At 41.4% G+C, this 18246-nt stretch overlaps 1 protein-coding gene across 9 annotated transcripts in view; it reads left to right on the top strand.

Annotated features, from left to right (window-relative positions):
• SAP130 (Sin3A associated protein 130) overlaps positions 1-18246 on the top strand; it is an 85016-nt gene that overhangs the window by 26829 nt on the left and 39941 nt on the right. For 7 of the 9 annotated variants that reach the window (XM_079923971.1, XM_079923972.1, XM_079923974.1 and 4 more), the window contains 3 exons: positions 4102-4404; positions 5224-5401; positions 11986-12090. In XM_079923971.1, the coding sequence (XP_079780097.1) occupies positions 4102-4404; positions 5224-5401; positions 11986-12090 (586 nt within the window). The remainder of the gene's footprint in view (positions 1-4101; positions 4405-5223; positions 5402-11985; positions 12091-18246) is intronic. The other 2 variants (XM_079923973.1, XM_079923975.1) reach the window with 1 other exon arrangement.

Genomic DNA, 18246 nt, shown 5'->3' on the forward strand with positions numbered 1-18246 from the left:
TTATGTTAACAGTTTTTGTTATCCCTTAAAATGGAAGTGCAGTTAAAAACGAATAAAGCTGCACTCTTACGAGGCTTCTATTGTTTTGTGGGATATTTGTTGTGTTGTTAATGTTCGTCCAGTTGTGCTCAAAATTCACTATCCAGTCCGGTAAATAGTGTTCTTTTTGCCAATCCAGACTAAACAGTGCTACTTAAACCTCAGGGTTTGTATAGTCTTTTCCTGTGAGACCCTCAGCTCACTTCAGGCATAAGAAAGCCAGGTTGTCAGATTGTGGCCGTTGCCTGTCTGCTGTGCCGTCCAGGACTGCAGCTGCGCCCACATGGTGGCCATTGAGCATTTGAAGCGGATCCGGCACAAATGAAGAACTGAATTTTTTGTTTTACTTAATTAAAATGAGAGAAATTTCAAATATGTTTGGTGCAACTTAGTGATATGCAACTACTTTTTTCAAAATTGTAGATTTTATGGAATCAAAATACAAATCGAATATTTCTGAAATTTAGTCTCTGAATTGAGATGTGTTTTAAGAGTAAAATGTACCCTGGATTTTGAAGACATAATATGGAAAAGAGAATGTAGAGTATGTTATTAATAACTTTTATAGTGATTATATTTTGAAATGATAATTTTTGGATATATTGAGTTAAACAAGATATGTCATTAAAATTAATTTGGCCTGTGTTTTTGTGTGTGTGTGTGTGGTACGCGGGCCTCTCACTGTTGTGGCCTCTCCCGTTGTGGAGCACAGGCTCAGCGGCCATGGCTCACGGGCCCAGCCGCTCCGTGGCCTGTGGGATCTTCCCAGACCAGGGCACGAACCCGCGTCCCCTGCGTCGTCACTGCGCCACCAGGGAAGCCCTGGCCTGCGTTTTAATTTATTAATGTGGCTACTGGAAAATCTAAAATTGCATGTATGACTTATATTTTCATTAGGACAGTGCTAGTCTAAAACTTTCAAACACTGAGGGTTTTTTTTTTAAATATATATATAAATTTATTTATTTTATTTATTTATTTTTGGCTGTGTTGGGTCTTCGTTGCTGTGTGCAGGCTTTCTCTAGTTGTGGTGAGCGGGTCTACTCTTCATTGAGCTGCGCAGGCTTTTCCTTGCAGCAGCTTCTCGTTGTGGAGCACAGGCTCTAGGTGCTCGCGCTTCAGTAGTTGTGGCTCTTGGGCTCTAGAGCGCAAGCTCAGTAGTTGTGGCGCACGGGCCTCGTTGCTCCGCGGCATGTAGGATCTTCCCAGAACAGGGCTTGAACCTATGTCCCCTGCATTGGCAGATTCTTAACCACTGCGCCACCAGGCAAGTCCCAATACTGAGGTTTAAATAGCTTTGAAAATAGGTTCCTCCATCTCTACATTGTTCTATGTGTGTGTTTTGATTTTTTTTTTTTTTTTTGCGGGGTGGGGGGTGTTTGTTTTTCAAAACTTTCTTTTTAAAGGAACTTCATAACAGTGTTTTTTAATTAACAATCTTATAAAGTAGAATAATGTTTAATTGATTGTTGCCAAAAGTAGGATGCGAAAAGTATCATAGAAGCATGTTGGCAATTAGGAAGTAAATTTCACGTGTGTGTGTTACACTAACTGCTGAAAATTCTTAAGTCTCTTTATCAGTAACAGCACTTGCTTTCAGGTTCTCTCCTTCATCTACTACCTTGAATTCTATAACAGTGAAGTTCTATAACAGAACTCTATAACATGATTCTATAACAGAACTTCTATAACAGTGCAGTCATTTTGCTTTTATGGAGAAGGTCATTCATGACCACTGTGTATTTCTCTGAATGCTAGCCAGCTGAAAAGGGCACGCAGAGTCTCTCTTGACCTAGAATCAACTATGCAGACACTATCATTCTATATAAACCTTTATTGTAAAAATCCATCATAAGAGCACTGTCTGAAGTGTTGGGGATCCTGCCAGTCGTCTGTTTCTCTACATTATTCTTCTTTCATCACTGCTGTAGCCCTGATAGATACTGACACAGAAAAATGAATAGTACGTTCAATACTTTATTTCTTCCAGGATCAAACTGTCATTGTTGGTGCAGATGAGAGGTAATATATTATTTCTCAGACGTGTGAATCTAAACATGGATGGACACAAATGAAAAAATGATTTAGTAACCAGCTTACAGTATCCTATTGAATATTTATTGAAACCCTAATTTTTTGTAAGGTCCTGGTTAAGGCTCCTATGCTAGGCTCTATTTTTAAAGTTGACTTTTAAACAGCTTTCAATAAGCTTAGAGTCTAGTAGGAAGATTAGACATGAAGAGATATTATAATATGCTAAATCTTAAAAGAGGGGCTTGAGCAAAGCCATGCTGCTTCTGAGGTAAGAGGTTATGTCTACTTGAGAAGGTAGGGTTGGAGGTCAGGAGTGATTTCCTGAAGGAAGTGACATTTGGAAAGCATCTTTCAGAAAGTATAGGGCAGAGCCGTAGTGGGTTTGGAGAAAAGCACATTTCTGTCTGTGAATAAAGTATTAGCTGGAGTATGTGGTCAGAACAGAGTGGTTTGGTTTGGGCAGGAACATAGTGTGAGTGAGAACACAAAGTGTGAAATAAGATTGGATCTTAAAAAGGCTTGGAGTGGTGACTAGACTGTAGGTTCAACAGCAGGCAAATGACCAAAACCTGTTATTTAACAGAAATAGCACAGATACACTTTTCAGGAAGAAGCTATAATGCTCTGGAAATTGTGTATGTATATATTTTTCAAAGGAAGAATTACAATATAGCCATGACTATAAATTTACACGTAGTAACTTTTCACTATACTTTTCTTATGCATAATAATAATTTAAATCTTTATCTCTATGGTTAAAAAACATTTTCAGTTAGATTATTTTTTAAAAATTGAGGTAATTGACATATATTAGTTTCACATGTACAGCCTAATGATTCAATGTTTATATATATTGCAAAATAATCACCACAAGTCTAGTTAACATCTGTCACCGTCCAGTTAGAGATTGTTTTTCTTGTGATGAGAACTTTTAAGATCTACTCTCTTAGCAACTTCCAAATATACAATACAGTATTGCTAACTATAGTCGTCATGCTGTACATTACGTCCCCATGACTTATTTATCTTATAACTGGAAGTTTGTACCTTTTGGCCACCTTTACCCATTTCGCCCACTCTCCACCCCTACCTATGGCACCCACCAGTCTGTTCTTTGTATCCAAGAGCTTGGTTTATTTTTGTTTTCTGCATTTTAGATTCCATATATAAGTGAGATCATATGGTATTTGTCATTCTCTTTGTGACTTATTTCACTAAGCGTAATACCCTTTAGGTCCATCCATGTTGTCGCAAATGGCAGTATTTCGGGTTTTTCTTTTTTAATGGCTGAGTAATATTCCATTATGTGTGTATGGATATACATACCATATCTTTTTTATCCATTCATCCACTAATGGACACAGATTGTTTCCATATCTTGGCTATTCTAAATAATGCTGCAGTGAACATGGGGATACGTATATCTTTTTCCAGATTGTTTTGATGACCGAGAAGAAAAGTCTTTTGTTTGTTTGTTTTCTTTCCACAAACAGTGAGAAATCCCTTCTTTTTTTTGTCGCTTCCTGGGAATGTTTTTGTTTTCAGTTTTGTTTGTTTGTTTTTAATATACACAGATGATATGTTTGCCTGATAGATAAAAGGACAAGTTACTTCTCTCTTCAGTGCATATTTTGGAATTTAAAATCCGCAACTACTGTATTTCAGAAGTGCCTGTGATAGTGGTTCTATCAATTAAAGCAAAGATTCTTGACCTGGAGGCATGGATGTATCTCAGAAGTTTTATATTAATTACTTACATAGTTGCCTGGCTCACATTTGGCTTTTAATAAATGATTGCTTTTTTCTCATTTTAATGCTATTTCTAGCAATCTGCAGAGATCGTATCAAATTGGTGCAAGTAGTGGGGGGGAAGCCTCAACGTATAGAGTTTACGTAGCACTTTTTTTTTTTAACTGAGAGTTTAGATCTTGAACAGTGGAAAAATTGTTTTGATTTGAGTGTTTTTCTCCTTATGTGGACTGTGCCAATCAAAGCTAACATTTTTGTCACTTTTTGCATCATTTTTAGTTTCAGCTCAGGCTCCAAACTCTGCCATCACGGCTCAGACTGGAGTCGGGGTGGCGTCCACAGTCCACCTGAACCCCATGCAGTTGATGACAGTGGATGCATCCCACGCTCGACATATCCAAGGGATCCAGCCAGCCCCCATCAGTACACAGGGCATCCAGCCAGCTCCCATTGGGACCCCAGGGATCCAGCCAGCCCCCATAGGCACACAGGGCATTCACTCAGCAACCCCAATCAGCACCCAAGGACTTCAGCCTGCACCAATAGGGACCCAGCAGCCTCAGCCTGAAGGAAAGACTTCAGGTAATTTTAATTTTTTACATGGAAGTTGGTGTGGAGGGAAAAGGTACACAGGGTTTGAATCATGGTTCTGCCAGTTGCTGGCTTTGTGGTCTCAGGTAAGCTTGCTAGGCCTTAATTTTCTCTTTGTAACATGAGTTGCTTAGAACTTACCTGTCAGGGTCTTTGTAAGCATTAGAAACTACGTACATAAACAGCCTAACGTGCGCTTGCACGTGGGGAGAAGCGTTCTAAAAGAGCTCTTAGTTGAGGGAGTACATTCACCTCATAAGACTAGTGTTCTCATTCCATTTCAAGATTTTCTTTTTCTTTTTTACCTTTTGGTCGTGCTGCGTGGCTTGCGGGATCTTAGTTCCCCGACCAGGGATTGAACCTGGGCCCTGGCAGTGGAAGTGCGGAGTCCTAAGCACTGGACCCCCAGGAAATTCCCTAAGATTTTTTTTGGAGTTGTTTGTAAAGCTGTAAAGATAGACTGGAATGTTGGTACCATTATTAGGAATTGAGAGGTGGTGGTATATCACCAAAAAACTGTAGCAGAACATTTCTTGCAGTATACTATATACTTTATGTATCTCATCTCACTTATTAGTAATTATGATTGTAGAGCAAAGAAAAGACGTTCTTAATCGTGCATCAGTAGACTTTGTAACCTCCCCAGTTTGCCATCTGCTTTTGTCCTTATCCCTCATCTTCTTGAAATTGGACAGTCCTAACATGGATACTCTTGATTGTGGTGGTCTGATCGTTGTTTTTTGTCTTACGTGACATTTTAGTGATGTTACTTCCGTTTCCTTCTCTTCATTGCTCTTTCCTGTCCTCCAGCAGTGGTGTTGGCAGATGGAGCCACAATTGTAGCCAACCCTCTTAGCAACCCATTCAGTGCCGCTCCAGCAGCAACAACTGTGGTGCAGACTCACAGCCAGAGTGCGAGCACCAACGCTCCAGCCCAGGGCTCGTCCCCACGGCCAAGTATACTCCGGAAGAAACCTGCCACAGATGGGTGAGTAGATCCAGAAGTGCCAAAGGACACCGCTAATTCTGGAGGTAATTGGTGTAAACAGTAGGCAGTAATCCAGTGCTGATAGCAAACTCAATTTCCTCCAAAATAACTTGACCGCCGGGTTATTCAGTAGAGCCTGGCCAAGCTCAGACTGCAGGATGGTAAGAATCCAGGAGTCAGTTGGGTGTCAGTTTGTAAGCATGTGTTGCATATTACGTACTTTTAGGAGTTCTCTCTGGTTCTGAGAGTTTAACCCTAGAACCCCTAAAGTAGCTTGAAGTGAACTCTTCAGGCTTGTCTAGCTAGGCACAGTAATGTGTGCTGTGTATTTTTTCCTCATCGTCCTAAATGAATTGTTGCTCGGGGCAGGCAGTCTCCCAAGTGTATTAAGGGTCATATTTAGTAGCAAATAGTGTTCTGTGTTGTCGTATAAGCTTCTGAGTTGGTGGGTCATAGGCGGGAAGGTATGTGCTCTGCCATAGCAGAGACCAGAGTCTCTGTCTTAATCCTAAGTCAGTCCATGACACAGTAGCCATATTAATGAAAACACAAGGCAGAGCTTGTAGTTAAGATGGCAGATTGAATATGCACTTCTAAATTTCTCTTCCTCTCAAAACCCTACAGAACTTATAGTAAGAGGCTTTTTAAAAAGACTGTAGGGGGGCTTCCCTGGTGGCGCAGTGGTTGAGAGTCCGCCTGCCAATGCAGGGGACACGGGTTCGTGCCCCGGTCCGGGAAGATCCCACATGCCTTGGAGTGGCTGGGCCCGTGAGCCTGTGCGTCCAGAGCCTGTGCTCCGTGACGGGAGAGGCCACAACAGTAAGAGGCCTGCGTACCACAAAAAAAAAAAAAAAAAAAAAAAAAAAAGACCGTAGGGAATTTCCTGGTGGTCCAGTGGTTAGGACGCCGCGCTTTCACTGCCAAGGGCGCACGTTCCATCTCTGGTTGGGGAACTAAGATCCCACAAGCCACACAGTATTGCCAAAAATAAGTAAGTGGGTAAGTAAATAAATAAATATTTTTTTAAAGATTATAAACACACAGAGGTGGGGAGAATAGGAGAAGACACAACAGCAACAAGTCTTTGAAGCTGGAAAGCAAATAGGCAAGTGCTCACTCGCTCCCTTAGCCGTGAAAAAGGTGAACGTTAAGTCTGCAGAGAAGAGCGCTGAGAACCATCCTTGTTTAAATTGTGAATCTTCAAAAGGACCAGGAGCGGGAAGAACTGGGGGTATCCACCTGGATTAGCCAGCACAGTGAAGGGCATGGTGCTGTACCAAAAACGGATTAGGGGACCAAGCCTGTGTGGAGTGCTGAGACTTCTCCCTCGTGGCTGACACGACCCTGGCAGCTGAATTTAACTCTGTTGACAGAAAGTGAGAAGACGACTGTACCCTGCTTCTAGGGTCCGTTCCAGCCCGAGGGGAAAGAGCTAAGGATACCAACAGTAGGGGTTTAAGGACACTAAGGACAGGGCTCCGATTGCCCTTAAAGTAAACAAGCCCCGCCACAAGCTCAGAGCTTCCAACCGGCTTTTTAGTCCCCCCACTCGTCATGAGCGTGCAGCCAAGCATATCAGGTATCTGAGGGTTCTTCTAACAATGCAAGGTAGAAGCCACAGCGAACACACTGAAAAAAGCAGCTCGGAAGATGCAGAGGCTAGGCAAGGGGAATAAAACTAAAAACAAAACATAAGAACACATGAACAGAGACAGACACTGTCAGTACCATCTTCAAAGGACAAATGAAAACTGCATCCATGAAACAGGAAGGCCGTGCTCCACAAAAGGAACATTCCGAGAACAAGAATGTGTCCAGAAATCAAAAACTCAGTAGAAAACTTGAAAAGTAAAATTGAGGAAATCTCTCATAAGTAGAGCAAAAAGACAAAGAGAGAGAGAATAGGAGAGAAAAGACCCAAAATTTAAAGAACCAGTTCAGGAGATCCTGTCTCCAAGTGATGGGGTTTCAGCAAGACAGATCAGAGAAGAGAAGAGGACGACTTAAAAATAATTCATAGAAAATCACCAAAACCGAAGGGTAGGAGTTTCCTATTTTAACGAACCATGAAATGCTTGGTACAGTAGATGGCAATGGATACAAACTGGCACCACGGTAAAATATTTTGAAATTTCACAGCACTGGACAAAATGAGATCTGGCCCTTCTCCCATGCTTAGTCACCTCCAAAGTCCCTTCTGCTGTGCCCTCTGAGATCGTCCGTCATCATCTCAGTCCCCTGTGGCCTGACCTCTTCTCTGAGCATGGCTTCTTGCTTTAATTGGAACCTGGCTCTTCTTCGGGCTCTCGACTTCCTCGACTCTCCCCAGGGTGGTGGCTATCTCTCCCTCCCCATTCCATCCTGTCACTGGGCCTGGAAGTGGGGTGGCTGTCCTCTTTGGGCCTCACTGCCACTTTCAGGCCCATCCTTCTCAACAGTGGACATGCTTCCTGGCCTGTATTTAGATTTCATAAAATTTGCAATTGAAAAAGTAGTTTCACATAGCCAGCTTAATCCAGACATACTGAAAAGTTTTCCAGTAACTGAATCAAGTACCAGTTTTTAAATTCAAATTAGTTTAAATGAAATATTGTTAAAAATCATGCTCATCAGTTGCACTTGTCACCTTTCAAGTGCTTAGTAGCCCCATGTGGCTGGTGGCTACCTTGTGGGACAGATTCAGGTTTGATTTGGGGTCTGTGTTTGTCCTTCAGAAGGTACATAGTGTCTGGCTGTGTCATACCATCTTCAACTTTAATGTAAACAGAAATGATTTCCCAGCTCTCTGGCCTCTCAGTTGCTTGAATGCATCCTCTGCATCCGCCCTCCCTCAGCAGGGCACACCCATGAGCGCTAGCACTCCACGGCACAAAAGTTCAGCAGCTTTTTCTGTACCCTAGGGTCCCACAGCCCGCCTCTCTTTCCACGTCCCTGGCAGCGACTCCCAGCAACACCCAGTTGGGAGCCTTCAGTCTATTGGTCCTTACCACCCTTTCACTTTTCCTCACTGCCTTTCCTGGCCTCTTTGTCTGCCCTCCCTGGTTCAGAGTCTGTGGTGCGTTGCAGTCATTTCCTTGCGTGCAGCCTCAGCTTCCCTGTCGTCCTCTTCACTTTGTCAAAGTCAGAGTTAAAATCCAGCGTCCTGCTTAATTTGTGTTGTGCCGCTTGCCTGTGTGCAGCAGAGTGTTGCCTCGTCCGCCTTAACCTCACACACCTCCCCTGGGATCTCCCAGCGGACCAGCACAGTCTGCTTTCCTTGGCCATTCCTCCAGACACCCGTGTACCTCTGCTCCTTTCCAGACTTCCACGCCTCCTCTCCTACGTTCACTTGTAGCTAATAAATGTGCCCACCTACTTTTTTCTTTCTGCTACGTTCTTGAGAAAATGGAAACACACAGAAGAGAAGTTCACAAGCTAGCTGTCACATGCTTGCCTGCCTGCCTCTGTCTCCAGCTCCGCCTCCATCTCTCAGTGGTGGGCTCATCACTCAGAGCTGAGCTCTCAGGGCGTCTCTCCAGAGCGCCTGACTGCCGCCCGTCTCACCTCCGTGAGAACTGCTCCAGCTCTTGTGCCTCTCTCCTCCGTCAGTTTTTTCTTGTTAGTGGATCCTTCACATAAACAAGTATAAACTTGTTATCATTTCTTCCACTTTGCTCCACTCTCTGCCCCATTTTTTTGCTCCTGTTTGCAATGAAAATGAAGGCGTTGTCTCTGTTTGCTAGCCCCACTTCTTCCAGTCTCTCTTTCTTTCAGCACTTTCACTGAAGTATAGAAAACTGCACGGATAATGTATGTACAGTGTAATGAGTCAGCACAAACGTATAACTGCTGTATCGGTTAAGAAACAGGACATTACCAGCACTTTCTCCCAAAGATTACTAACCAGTTTTTCTTTTTTTTTTTTTTTCAGTTTTTCTTTTTACCCTATGGATTTGTTTTGCCTCTTTTGAGCTCCCATAGAATCATATACATTTTTTGTGTGAGTCCACCTTCTTTCACTTGATTTTGGGAGATTGATCCATGTTAGTGCATATAATTGTAACTTTTTTTATGGTTATATAAAATGCTCTTGTCTGAGAAGACCATAGTTTAACCATGGATATTTGGGTTATTTCCAGTTTAGGGCCATAATGTTACCCCGAACATCTCTGTACATCACCTTTGATGCATCCATAAATGCAGTGCTGTTATGTACCTCGGAGGGGATTTGCTGGGCTGTGGGCTGTGCTCATTTTCAGCTCCAGCAGGGAACGCCAGCAGTTTGTCCAGGTGTTTGTACCCATTTACACTCTCACCAGCAGTGGGGTCCTTGCCTTCATCATCATCGACGCTTGTTATTTGGCACTCTTTTTTAAGTTTGGTCATTCTGTGGGTTTATAGTAGTGTATCTCTTTAGGGGTTTGGAGGGTTTGTTTGTACTGAGGAATGGGGGATTGAGTGGTCTTGCTTTTTTGTTTATTTCTTACTTTTTATTGTGGAAGGTTTAAACATAATACAGATTTGAACATCTGAATTTATACCTATCATTCAACTTCAGTTATTAACTTATCAGTTCATGTTTTATCTGTATGCCTTTCCACCACTTTCCACCATATTATTTTGAAGCAAATCATAGGGAACACATCATTTTGTTTGTATATATTCGTATATATTTCAGCATGTGTTTATTGAAATACATACTTTAAAAAGTGTTATAACCCCATAATGTTATCAAATATTTAGTCATTGTTCAAACTTCCAGTGATCTCAAATGTCACAAATTTTGTTTTGTTATATTATTTATTTGAGTCTGTATTCTGATAAGGTACACACATTACGATTGGTCGATATGTCTATTAAGACTCTTCTAATATATGTTACCTCCATTTCTTTTTTCCTTGCAGTTTGTCTGTTGAAGAAACTTGGTCTTTTGTCCTGTAGAGTTTTCCTCTCCCCTCCCAACTCTCTCCCTGAATTTGTCGATTGCATCCCCATTCTGTTAGTTCCCTAGGGCTGCTATAACAAATTACCACAAGTTTGGTGGCTTAAAACAACAAAAGTTTATTCTCACAGTTCTGATGACTAGAAGTCTGAAATCAACACGTCGGCAGGGTTGGTTCCTTCTGAACACTCTCAGGGAGGATCCACGCCGTGCCCTTCTTCCAGCTTCTGGTGGCTCTTGGCGGTCCTTTGTGTTGCTTGGCCTGTGGATGCACCACTCCAACCTCTGCTTCCATATCCACATGGCCTTCCCTCTGTGTCTGTGTGTCTCAAATCTCCCTCTCCTTTCTGTTGAAAGGATACCGATCATTGGATTTAGGACCTGCCCTAAGTCTAGAATGATCTTATCTACTTAATTACGTTGGCAAAGACCCTATTTTTTTTACATTCGCGAGTAGCAGGGGTTAGGACTCGGATGGGTCATATTAGGGAACACAATCCAACCCCCTGCCCCCATTGTCTGGTTTCACTTGTTTTTCTCTCCTCCACATTTTCTCTAAGTTGTTACTTGAATCTAAAGGCTTGGTGAACTTCACTTTTTCTCCCCTTTTGGCAAGACTCCTTCCTAAGTTGGTGGTTTAGTCTTTTTATCAGGAGAAGTATGCTGTGTGGAAGTCAACCTTTTTGAGATGTTAGCAGTCTTACGATCAGTGTCTGGATCCATTCACAGTTAGGCATTGCAAAGTGGTATGTTCTAGCCGTTTCGTCTCAGACGACTCTTCTAGCATTTGCTTGCACCACTCCGCCAAAACTAAATGTGTCAAGATCACTTATGACTTCCACATTGCTAAGCTCCAGTAGTTAGTGGTCAGTCGGAGCCACGTGTGGCCTGTCTACTGCATGACACAGTTGATCACTAGCTACCTTGATCAACTGTTTTCACTCAGTTCCTCAGGTCAATATAAATACATAGGTACAATAATGATTGTAACTGCTAAACAGATTTAAATGTTATTTTATTTTTAAATTTTTTTATTATTTATTTATGTTTTATATATTTATTTTTTTTGGCTGCGTTGGGTCTTCATTGCTGCGTGTGGACTTTCTCTAGTGGTGAGGGGGGCTACTCTTCATTGCGGTGTGCGGCCCTCTCATCGCGGTGACTTCTCGTTGCGGAGCACAGGCTCTAGGTGCGAGGGCGTCAGTAGTTGCGGCGTGTGGGCTCAGTAGTTGTGGCTCGTGGGCTCTAGAGCAGACTCAGTACTTGTGGCACGTGGGCTTAGTTGCTCTGCGGCATCGGGGATTGAACCCGTGTCCCCTGCATTGGCAGGCGGATTCTTAACCACTGCACCACCAGGGAAGTCCCTAAATTTTAATATTAAGTACAAAGGAGATATGTAGGTAGAAGGTAGAAGAAGCAGGTAAAAGAGTCGCAATGGTTGCTTCCTGAAGAGAGACAGGCAGGAAGTGGGGAGGCAGGGGGAAGGGATCTGCTGTATGTTATTAAAAGCGTTTTAGTACTATTTGGTTTTTTAAATAATCTGCCTTCATTACTTTGGTAAAATTTGAAAATCCATTAAAAAATACCTAGCCATAGGTACACTTAGCAAATGTGTCGTTCTTATCCTTTAATGCCGTCTGGGTTTGTCTCTTTACTCTTTCAGAATGGCAGTTCGGAAAACCCTCATTCCTCCTCAGCCTCCTGAAGTGGCTAGCCCTCGAGTGGAGAGCTCTATGCGGAGTACGTCTGGGTCGCCTAGGCCTGCAGGGTGAGCACATCATTGAGGACAGAAAAGTCTAATACATGTCGCAGACTTCACATCATTTGCCTCTAAAAAGAACCACTAGTGTGTGCATCTGAAAGAACCATTTTCTAGCTATGAGATCTGGACACGCTTCTCAGCCTCTCTGACCGTTATTTACCTCATTTATGAAGTGGGCATACTTACAGCACCTGCCTCCTAGGCTCCTTGTGTATTGAATCCACTTGGAACAGAGCCTGCCTCACAGTAAACACCAGTTATTGTTGCTATCGAAAATGGCATCGTGACAATACTTAATGCATTCCGTTTTCTTTACTCTTTATCTCCTTGATTCTAAAAGTAATATTTTGGAAAAGAAAATGAGACAATATAAAAATATTTAAGGTATAAAGAGAAAATCGTCCTATTCTCCACCCCCCCGCCAGTCGCACTCCCCCAGAGTAATGTTGATTGGTTAAAGTTTTGTTAGGCATCTTTCCACGTCTTTTTCTACATACACGTGTAGATAGATTGATAGATTCTTAAAAACAGGATTTTGTTGATTGTTTTATATACTGCATTTTATACTTATATCTGTAATAGCTTACCATGTTAATATATTTAGATCTACTTCTTCATAAAACTTCAAAAAAAATTTATGAATGCCATGTGTGTGCCAAGTATCATTTTAGAATCTGAGGATATAAGAGTGACTGAAAGTGTCCGTTCTCCTTAAGCTTACTATCTAGTGAGTGTAGAGAAATAATAAATACGTGAAGAAAAAGAAAACAGTGTAAATGGAATATAAGTGATGGGAGGAAGGGGTGATGACTTATAGAAAGGCCTCTCTGAGCAGAGGCTTTAAGAGCATGGAGGAATAAGCCACATGCTCCCTGATGTCAGACTGTCAGGCAGAGGAAAGAGCAGGGACTAAGACTTTGAGGTAGGAGTATTTGCAGTCACCACTTTGTACATTAGTGCAGGAATGTGCAAATAACCACGTAAACGGAAACTGTGCATGGTTATTTATAACTGTTCTGTGACCTTAAAAACATTTGTGAACATATCAAAAACTCTCTTAACTGTCAGTTAAAATATATAGGGAAATGAAAAACATAGTAAAACTAAAATTTACTTAGTACACTGTAATTTGAACATCAGAAGTGCTGAGAATTAAAGTGTTTTATTTCTTTCTAAAAGCTAATCAAGTGGGAATTCCCTGGCGGTCCAGGGGTTAGGGCTCCACGCTTTCACTGCTGAGGGCCCAGGTTCAAACCCTGGTCGGGAACTAAGATCCCACAAGCTGCGCAGCATAGCCAAAAAAAAAAAAAAAAAAAAAAAGAAAAAAGAAATAAATAAATAAAAGCTAATCAAGAGTACAGTTGGCCCTCTGTATCTAAGGGTTCCACATCTCGAGCATCCACAGGTATCCATGGATTTTGGTATCCGCGGGGGTGGATATTAAGGGACGACTGTAGTTGGAACAATGCTTCCCTTATTCACATTGAATAACTTACAATACAGAGCAAGAGTCCTTCTATGCTTTGGTGAATTGTCATACTCCTTTCTAAGTTTGGGTCTGCCCTGACATTTTATCCTGTCTTTTTTTTCTTTTGGCTGCATTGGGTCTTCATTACTGTGAGCGCAGGCTTCAGTAGTTGTGGCACGTGGGCTCAGTAGTTGTGGCACATGGGCTTAGTTGCTCCACAGCGTGTGGGGTCTTCCCAGACCAGGGATCAAACCCGTGTCCCCTGCATTGGCAGGCGGATTTTTTTTTAAGAATTTATTTATTTATTTATTATTTTTTGGCTGTGTTGGGTCTTCATTGCTGTGCACAGGCTTTCTCTAGTTGCGGCGAGTGGGGGCTACTCTTCGTTGTGGTGCACGGGTTTCTCATTGCGGTGGCTTCTCTCGTTGCGGAGCACGGGCTCTAGGTGCGCGGGCTTCAGTAGCTGTGACACACGGGACTCAGTAGTTGTGGCACATGGGCTTAGTTGCTCCGCGGCCTGTGGGGTCTTGCCGGACCAGGGCTCAAACCCTTGTCCCCTGCATTGGCAGGTGGATTCTTAACCACTACTCCATCAGGGAAGTCCGGCAGGCGGATTCTTAACCACTGTGCCACCAGGGAAGTCCCTGTCCTTTGTCTTTTCAGTGTTGTAAATTATTTCCAGAAGTTCCTTTAATGTGAGGTTGTTGCCGGCATCACTTCCAGGGACATCTTTATCCTTTTATCAAACCATCTTCCTTAACTAATCCTTGGAATCTGGGTGCACATTCCACAGCAGCATCTTCATCTGTGCTAGCAGTTTCACCAGATAGCTTACATTAATCAAATTAATGCTGACTATTGAAAAAGTGAATCCAGCCTTTATTGGCTGTAAAAGGCTTTGGTTTTTTGGTTTTTTTAATCCTCCCTGTAATTTCCATCTTCTTTCAATGTGGCAGTTAATTCAACATTTTGGTCTGAGTGATTGGGTTGTTGTGGGGTTTTTTTTACAGCCTTCAATCCAGAATGGAAGTAAATACTCCGTTTCACTATAGTGGCTTACAGTAAAATGACTTTACCACCTTTTTTATATTCATTGGACTTTCTCAGTGTGGTCCAAGCCATAGCTTCATACAAGCCTAGGTCTCATCCTAAATTATCTTTGCTGTTGCCATTTCCAGATCTTCTAATCACATCCCATTTTACTTCTAGATTTATCACATTTTTTTCTGCATTTTCATCACTGTTGGCCAGTTCTCTTTCAGTCGTTCATTTTTGTAAAATTTCACCTGGGTTTATCACAAGGAAACTAGACAGCACAACTACACACTTCGCCGTCTGCATGAACTGAGAAGTAGATGTGCAGTAATCAGTCAACGACATACTTCGAAAGAAGTGATGTGCGATGTGCATGTCTGTAAGTTACAGAGTGATTTGTGGACCGAAGAGCTAGTAGCAAAGTTTGCACTTTATGAAGTTACTCACAGTTAATAATTATACTGTAGTAACTGAAATTCGAACAGTGTTGGTGGGGGACTGGGGGAATACAGTTTCACGTATGTATGTGAAAGTCACACGTATCAGTGTTGTGCGAAGTAAGCACTGTCTGTATTTTAGGAATAAACAAGGAGCAGCAAGGGAGAGCAGCCTAGAATGAGGGGCAGGGTTGTACAAAATGGTTCAGAGATAACAATGAGAGCCAGATTACGTATACAGGGCTTTGTGGGCCATTCAAAATCCTTTGGATTTTATTTTGAGTGAGACAGGAGTGCCATCCGAGGGCTAAGGCATAGGAGTGACATGATTTGACTTATTTCTAAAAGGATTGCTCTGGCTGCTGTGCTGACAATCAACTGAAAGAAGACAAGAGTGGAAGCAGTGAGACCAAGTAGGAGATTATAAAACCTTAGACTCTCTTAATGGCTTGGACCAGCATGGAGGTAGTAAAAGTCTTCAGAAAAGTTCAGATTCTCAATATGTATTGAAGGTACAGCTGTCAGAATTTTCTGAGTGGAGAGAAAGGGAAGGAGGCAATGATAGCTACCAATTTTTGCCTGAGCAACTACAGATAAGGAATTACCCTTTCTGAAGTGAGAAATAGCAAGGGGGAAATCAGGAGTTTACTTTCAGATATTTTATTTTGAGATATCCAAGTGGTTAAACACACCGAAGTGGAGATGTCACGTGCATAGCTGGGTATATATTTCTGAAGTATATACAATTCTGGAATTGAAGATGGAGGTCCATGCTGCTGATTAAGATTTGGGAATTAAAGCAGATACTGGCATACCTTGTTTTATGGTGCTTCACAGATACTGCATTTTTTACAAATTGCAGGTTTATGGCAGGCCTACATCAAGCAACTCTATCAGTGCCTTTTTTTTTTTTCCCCAGCATTTGCCCACTTTGTGTCTCTATGTCACATTTTGGTAATTTTCACCGTATTTCAAACTTTTTCATTATTGTTATATCCGCTATAGTGATCTGTAATCAGTGATTTCTGATGTCACTGCTGTGATTCCCTGAAGGCTCAGGTGATGGTTAGCTTTTTATAGCAAAAAAGTATTTTTTACAATTAAGGCATGTACATTGTGTTTTTTCAGGCATAATGCTGTTACACACTTAATAGACTACAGTATAGTGTAAACACAACTTTTACATGCACTGAGCAACCAAAAAATTTGTGTGACTCGCTTTATTGCGATATTCATTTTATTGCAGTGGTCTGGAGCCAAGCCTGCATTATCTCTAAGGTATGTTGTATGTGTGCTTTAACACCTTGAGAGTGGAAAAGCTCCCATTGACAGTGAGTATAAATAGAGAAGTGGTACGAGGACCACACCTTAGGACATAACCATCTTTAGAGGTCAGGAAAGTACAAAACCAGAAAAGGAGACTGTATTCCTGTACTGTGTGCTGTTCCCAGATAGGCTGGTGCCATAATTAAGTCCTCAATTAATGAACATTTAAGTTATTTCCATTTATCACTGTAATAAACATTACTGCAGTGAATCTCATTATCTATCATTGAGCCTCGTTGCAGACATTTCTCAGGGATAGATTTCTGGAAGTAGCATTGATGGGTCAAAGTAAACGTGCAGTTTAAATTCTGATTTCCAATCACTCTACCTTTTTACATGCTTACAAGCTATGTGTTCCCATTTCCTGCACATTCTTGCCAACACCAGATATTAAATTTGCAAACGTAATACACTTATTTTCAGTTGTATAAGATTTTTTTTTTAAACAAAGTAGCATATGGAGTTATTTTTAAAGTGGTAGAAAAAAAGGAGTTCATGAAGGTGAAGAGCACACTGTGATGTATCAGTACAAAAGTTTATCCCTTGTGAGAAAAACGTGCAGAAACTTGGGTGAGGAGGGGCTGTTGTAGACTCTTTCCTGGGCTTAGTATGGTTCAGAGAAGCTGTGGAGTGGGCCCCATACAGGCACCAGGCTGGCCTTTTTTTGCAGTTGGCAGTCTGTTTCTGTGGCACCTGAAAGAAGAGAGTATTTGGATTGTGAAAAGCAACCAGCTGAAAGAGCAGTTTTCCTACCCTCCCACGCCCAAGGAGTCTCACGTAAATGGCTGTTTCTTGGAATAGCCCAACTCATTTACCGACGAGTAATAACAGAAGGATTGATGGGAAAATAAGTTTAAAAAGTAGGAAAAAAGCAACAAAATATACTAGTTTGTTCGCTGAGAACACTCACCAGAAAAACATTTACAGGGAACAGATGAAATTTATAACAGAATATTTGACTGTGAATAGAAATTACTTAACAAAATAGCCACCACTTTTATGAAACAGAACACAAGGATGAAATACAAAGACTCCCAAGAATAAATGAGAAAACGTAAAGAGATGATACGTGAGTGGACAGAATTCAGTAAAGATCTAGAAGAAACCATCACAGAATGAAGTACAGTTAAAAAACAGTGTAGGCATAGAGGGTGGAAATGAAAAAAGTGAACAAAAATTTTAAAAGAAACAAAACAAAAACCATACAGAACATGCTGTGATACAAGTAAGATCAAACATATACATGTCAACATCTCTGAAATCAATATATAACTTTAAATTGACTGCATGTTAATATCCTATCATTAAATAGTGTATTTTTAAGTTGTTCACAAAATATTGGTGTATTGTATAGTGTTGGCAACTTAGATTCACTGAAATACTGAAATAGACGGGTGTTGTGTAGAGATGGTAGTGGGTAGGTTAGAGGAAGGAGACTTCTCAATACATCTTTCGAAACGTGAATACTAATTCAAAACAAAACATTAAGAAAAGTTGAAATCTTAGAAAACAGTAGATTTAGAAAGTAAATCCAGACGCTAAAAAATAGATATAAAAATTGAATTTTAAAAGAAGTCACATAATACAATACTACAAGGCTACTATTCATGTTTGCTTAGGTTTTCCCTGCCAGCCACTAGTTCATTTCAAACTCTCCACCAAACCTATAGAAAAGCTCTGAATAAAGGTGGACCTATAGATCTCTGTGTCATTTGTTTTTGGTAACATCCCTCCAGTCCGCATTGGTTGCTCTCTAGGCAACCAATATAATGTGGCAACTCTGAACATCAGACTCCCACCCCTCCCCAGGTTTGTTGCTGTTCCTTGTAATTGTAGTTGTTTAGTGACTTTTCTGAACTAATTCTTTAAAATCTATATCTTTGTCTAATGCAGCCA

The sequence above is a fragment of the Stenella coeruleoalba genome (assembly GCF_951394435.1).
Source record: "Stenella coeruleoalba genome assembly, chromosome: 6".
NCBI classification, from domain to species: Eukaryota; Metazoa; Chordata; class Mammalia; order Artiodactyla; family Delphinidae; genus Stenella; species Stenella coeruleoalba.